The sequence below is a fragment of the Protobothrops mucrosquamatus genome, unplaced genomic scaffold (assembly GCF_001527695.2).
Source record: "Protobothrops mucrosquamatus isolate PMUCROS unplaced genomic scaffold, P.Mucros_1.0 scaffold3824, whole genome shotgun sequence".
In the NCBI taxonomy this organism is placed as follows: domain Eukaryota; kingdom Metazoa; phylum Chordata; class Lepidosauria; order Squamata; family Viperidae; genus Protobothrops; species Protobothrops mucrosquamatus.
Genome location: NW_015389776.1, coordinates 103105 through 108757, shown reverse-complemented (window position 1 = coordinate 108757; position 5653 = coordinate 103105). Strand labels below are relative to the sequence as shown.

Sequence of the window (5653 nt, the reverse complement as noted above, 5' to 3'; positions counted from 1 at the left end):
GTCTTTTTTCCAAGGTGTGCGAGGGACAGGCAGGGGGACCCCACACCCCACACCCCACACCCCACACCCCACACCCCACACCCCACACTCCATTCTTCTCTTGCTTTACAGTACATGTAGTCCTCGACATAAGACCGCAATTGAGCTCAAAATTCCTGTTGCTCAACGAGACACTGGTCGAGTGATGTTTGCCCCATTTTAGAACTTTTCTTGCCAAAATTGTTGTGAACCTTTGCAGTTATTAAATTAGCAACACGGTTCTGCAGTGAATCTGGTTTGCTTGTCTTTGACTTTGCTTGTCAGAAGGTCACCAAATGGGGACCACGTGACCCCCGGGGACACCGAAACCGTCATAAATGTGAGTCAGTGGCCAAGCGGCCGAATTTAGATCAACTATTGATCAAATGCAACCATTGTCACGTGTGGAAAACGGTCATAAGTCGCTTCAGTGCGGTTGCAACTTTGGACGGTCAGTAAATGAACGGTTGTAAGTCAAGGACATAAATTTTTCTAACATTCTGGTTCTCCATCGGGCAGAGAACGTCCTTCTGCAAGGTAAAAAATGAAATAAACGTGGCAAAGGTTTCATGTGGGTGGTGTTGTGTCCTGAGCCTGCAGAAGCAGGCTCGGGACGATGCAAGAGTCCCGGGCATTTGCAAAATCTGCCCGGGACCAGACTGAGCGGCGCCGGCCTTGCGCGCATGCGCAAGGCGGGAAAGACTGCCTACTATTGGTTGGAATTGCACAGGGATCAGAGGGTATAAATAGAGGCCTGCGTGCCTCTGCTCTTGTTGGTTGTTAGCTGTAGAGAGACAATAAAGATCTGTTTGCAAAATGCATTGCTTCCTTCGCCATTATTCTCCAGACTTAACACTGGCGACGAAGGTGGGATTTAGTCTAGACAGCTAGGGAAGCTTGAAGACTCACCCAAAAGAAGTCCGGAAGAGGGACGACGTCATTGAAGTCAGCGTCTATCCTGCCAGTACAGTATTGCTGGAGGGTGTGGCTGAAGAAAACCCTGTCCCTTGATCATGGCGAAAATCGGTTGCTTATCTGAATTTGATGTCTCCCACCCGGAGAATTGGGAATCTTACGTTGCAAGGGTGGAGACTTACGTCCGCGTGAATCAGATAAGGGAAGATGGTCTAAAGGCTGCCACAATGTTGTGCGTTTGTGGGCAAGATGCCTTTGAGATCGCCGAGAATCTAGTCGCCCCGGCCTTGCTAGAAACTGTTTCATACTCTGATCTGAAGAAAGTTTTGAAAGAACACTTCCAGCCCAAGCAATCTGTCATTGCTTGGAGGCACACATTTGAACTGAGAGATCAGCGAGCTGGGGAATCAGCAAAAGAATTTATTGCAGCCTTGAGAAGAGCGGCTAAACCGTGTGAGTTCAAGGATCTTGAAGAAAGGCTGCGCGATCGTTTTGTGTGCGGACTGAGGAACAGAGACTTACAGCAGAAGCTGTTTGCTAAGGAAGATGTCTCTTTCCAAGATGCTCTGCGAGAGGTTACGGCAGAGGAAGCTGCAGGTGGAGCGGTAAAGAATCTGCGGCCCACTCGAAGCGCTCCAGAGACTGCAACCATCCACAAGGAGGATGTGCGGGAGGATTCGGAAGAGGATCCTGAAGATGAAGTGGACAAGCTTTATCAAGCAGCCGGAAGGAGGCCCAAAGATCGTCCGGACAAAGGCCCAGCTGAGCTTCGATGCTTCGGATGCGGAGGTCGCCACAAGCGAGCAGAATGTTGGTTCCGTTCCGCCATCTGCCGAGCGTGCGGAAAGAAAGGCTACATTGCTGCGGTTTGCCTGGGTCGACAGAAGGTACAACTGAAGGAAGAATTGAATCGGAAAGGTACCAGGGTCCCCAGCCAAAACAGGGTGGGGACTTGCCCTTTTCAGCATTGGCTCACAGAAGGATGTCTCCACGCATTAGGGCTAACAGGGAGGTATCCTTGGACTCTATCACTACAGAAAGGAGCCAGGAAAATTACACACCTTCAGGGAACATTGAGATGAGTTCAGAGGGCCCAGAAAACTCCCTAAGAGGTAGGTCAACCAGGTATAGTGAACAGCAGAGTCCTGACTACCTGAGCCTAAGAGGCGGGCAGGGAAGTCAGGCAGCAGTCATAAGACAGCCACAGGGTAATTCACCTAGTGTGGAAGGCAACGGTGGGGACACTTCAGTCTCTCCAGGTCCGAGAAGGTCNAAGAGTTATAGGAACCTGAACAAGAGGTCCAGACTGGTTAGCTCTTAGGAAACTGGGTTGGGCGCATTGGTTCTCAGAACGACAGAACGGCCCCATACTTCTCATACTCTGTGCATTTAATGCAAAGGTTAGTAAACACATGCTCTACCAAAGGTGGCGTCCATGTTGGGCGCAGCATTATTTTATCTAGGGGGGAGGGGTGTTGTGTCCTGAGCCTGCAGAAGCAGGCTCGGGACGATGCAAGAGTCCCGGGCATTTGCAAAAGCTGCCCGGGACCAGACTGAGCGGCGCTGGCCTTGCGCGCATGCGCAAGGCGGGAAAGACTGCCTACTATTGGTTGGAATTGCCCGGGGATCAGAGGGTATAAATAGAGGCCTGCGTGCCTCTGCTCTTGTTGGTTGTTAGCTGTAGAGAGAGAATAAAGATCTGTTAGCAAAATGCATTGCTTCCTTCGCCATTATTCTCCGGACTTAACAGGTGGGGTTTTTTTTTTTAGGTAGGACTAAGGGGTGTCTGGGTGTGTAAATGCCCCGCCTCTCCTTGCACAATTCTCTCTCTGCAGAGTGCAAGGGATGACCTTTCACCCATCACCGCTAGACGTCTTCGGATTGGGAAACCGGGCAACCTGGAACATTCCCTCGTGGCAGAAAGACACGCCGATGGAAAAAAATCAGCTTCAGCGTTTCTGCCGTCCCCCTAATAAGGCAGGCTCTCAAACCAGCATTCAAATATTTTAAATTATTTGAGGATTCTGACCATACGGTGGGAAGAAGCATTGGAAAAACGGGAGAGCCGGCTCAGCAGAAGACTCTAACCCAGGGGTGGCTCCTCAAATGGGTGACGCATCCCAGGAGGCCATAAGAGTGTGGTCTAGTGGTTAAGGGGCTGGTCTAGAAATTGGGAGTCAGGGAGTTCTAGTCCTGCCTTAGGCATGGAAGCCGTCTGAGTGACTTTGGGTCAATCACCAGGGAATTGTGAGTTTTAGTTCTGCCTTAGGCATGGAAGCCGGCTAGGTGACTTTGGCCAGTCACCCGGACACTGGGAATTCTAGTCCTGCCTTAGGCATGGAAGCCAGCTGGGTGACTTTGGCCAGACACCAGGAGAAAGTGAGTTCTAGTCCTGCCTTAGGAGATATGAAAGCCAATTCGGAGACTTTGAGCTAGTCCTTCTGTCTCCCAGCCTATCCCACCTCACAGGGTCGTTGTTTCAGGGGGGGGGAAGGAATATTATGCATGTTTGCCACTTTGTATTACTTATAAACTAATAAAGCTGGCTTTTAAAAAATCTAATAAACCCAGCGTGCAGAGTGCTTTCCAATGCTCCATTGGCGTCTTTCCAAAGAGGAGAAGATGCACCAGAAGGAAGATGGGTCCCTTCCAACTTCTCTTGATTGTTTCTGCTGCTTTTGGCTGAGACCTAACAGAGAAGCAAGAATTTATGACCCAGCCCTACACACTTAACCAGTCCAGAGTGCCAAAAGGGGCTGAGTTTCCTCCAGATTTCCACATTAATTACTGTAATTGCACCCAGCACCGTGTTCCTCCTGGGCGGGCAGAGGCCACAGACTTTGCCCCTTCCTCCTGCAACCAGCACCACAACGTTGGGTCAGCGTCTTCAGTCCGAAGACGGTGGAACGGGCTCGGCTGCTAGGATGAAGATTGAATTCGCTCCTCGCCACATCCCGTGGGAGAGACGGCTTCAGACGGCTTCAGTGCTTCAATGGGTCTTCTGTTTTTTGTTCATGGGTAAAAATAAAAGATGGTTATTCCTAATTAAGGGGACATTTTTAAGGGGGGGAGGAAGGAGGGGGCTGTCTTTTAAGATAGAGGTCCCCAACCTTTTGGGCACCAGGGACTGGTTCCATGGAGAGAGGTTTTTGCATGGACCGGAGGGTGTGTGGTTTTGTGTGGTGCCTGCATTCTGCAGATGGGGTTTTGCTTGTTTGTGCAGACCAGTTGCTGGCATGCCACGGCCTGGTACCAGTCCACAGACTGAGGGTTGGGGACCCCTGTTTTAAGGAGTTGCCAGAAAAATCTCCACCTGTGGCTTGCATTGCGCAGCAAAACCGAGGGGTACATTTTGCAGAAAGAAGACTCTGAGATGGACAGGGATCCGTTTTGCAAGCTCCTTCAGGCAGGGATCTACCTTTCTTTTTTTGTTGGCCTCGACTTACAACAATTCATTTAGTGACCAACATCACAACGGCACTGGAAAAAAGTGTCTTATGACTATTTTTTCAAGCTGACACCTGTCGCAGCAGTCCCATGGTCAGGTGATCAAAATTCAGACACTTGGCAACTGGTTCATATTTATGACGGTCGCAGCGTCCTGGGGGGATCACGTGATCCCCTTTTGCGACCTTCTGACAAGCAAAGTCAATTTGCGAAGCCGGATTCACTTAACAACCGTGTTACTAACTTAACTGCAGTGGTTGTGGCAAGAAAGGAGCAAAACAGGGCAAAATTGGAGGCAGGAAAAAAAATTCTGCATTTCTAGTCACCGGCAGCATTTATTTGATTTACCAAAAGAGAAATTCTGTGAAAAAGTGTTTTTCTGGGACTAGGACAGAGGTAGGCAATGTTGGCATTTTTATGACTTGTGGACTTCAACTCCCAGAATTCCTGAGCCAGCATGGGGGAACTATGGCCCTTTCATGACTTGCGGACTTCAACTCCCAGAATTCCTGAGCCAGCATGGGGGAACTATGGCCGCTTCATGACTTGCGGACTTCAACTCCCACAATTCTAGAAAATTCTGTCCAGAAATTGTGGGTGCTCCAACACTGGAGGTTTTCAAGAAGAGACTGGACAGTCACTTGTCTGAAATGGAATAGAGTTTCCTGCTTGAGCAGGGGGCTGGACTAGAAGAGCTCCGAGGTCCCTTCTTTTCTATCCCAGCCTATTGCCGTCCTTGTTAGAGGCACAAGGACCAAACCCCTGCTGATACAATGTGCTGGAGACTTTAAAACAAAACAAAATCCCTTTTATTTGGGTGACAAACCTGTCAATAAGTCCAAAACACAAACAGCAAAACTCAAGTCCAAAGGAAGGAAATAGTCCACAGGAACACGTTGCAAACAAGACGAACAGACCAGGATTCCAAGAAGCACTTTGCAAACAGTTGCCTTCAGCAACCAGCAACGCCCACACCTCCCCTTTTTATACAGCAGTCCCAGGGCGTTGCCTCTCATTGCCTTCTCCTTTTACTTTGGAGTAGTCGCATAGACTGTTGTTGTTTTTCTCTTGCTGATTGACGACGCCTGCGAGCATCAATTAGCACATCCAGGTGTGAGCCTTCCGAATCTGACTCATGCTCCTCACACAGCTGAGCTTCATCAGAAACACGACTGGAGGGGCCAGGCTCTTCATCAAGCCGTGAGTCCTGTAATTCATCAGAGCCTCCCTCTGACCCTGACGGCCCCTCAAAGGCCTCCTCCACCTCCTCCTC

At 49.8% G+C, this 5653-nt stretch overlaps 1 protein-coding gene across 1 annotated transcript in view; it reads left to right on the top strand.

The window, feature by feature from the left end:
* Window positions 1–3857: 3857 nt before the first annotated feature.
* The window catches only part of LOC107298264 (2-acylglycerol O-acyltransferase 2-A-like), a 15654-nt gene continuing 13858 nt past the window's right edge, over window positions 3858–5653 (top strand). The window contains exon 1 of the mRNA XM_015827636.1: window positions 3858–3951. Coding sequence (XP_015683122.1) covers window positions 3858–3951 — 94 coding nt within the window. The remainder of the gene's footprint in view (window positions 3952–5653) is intronic.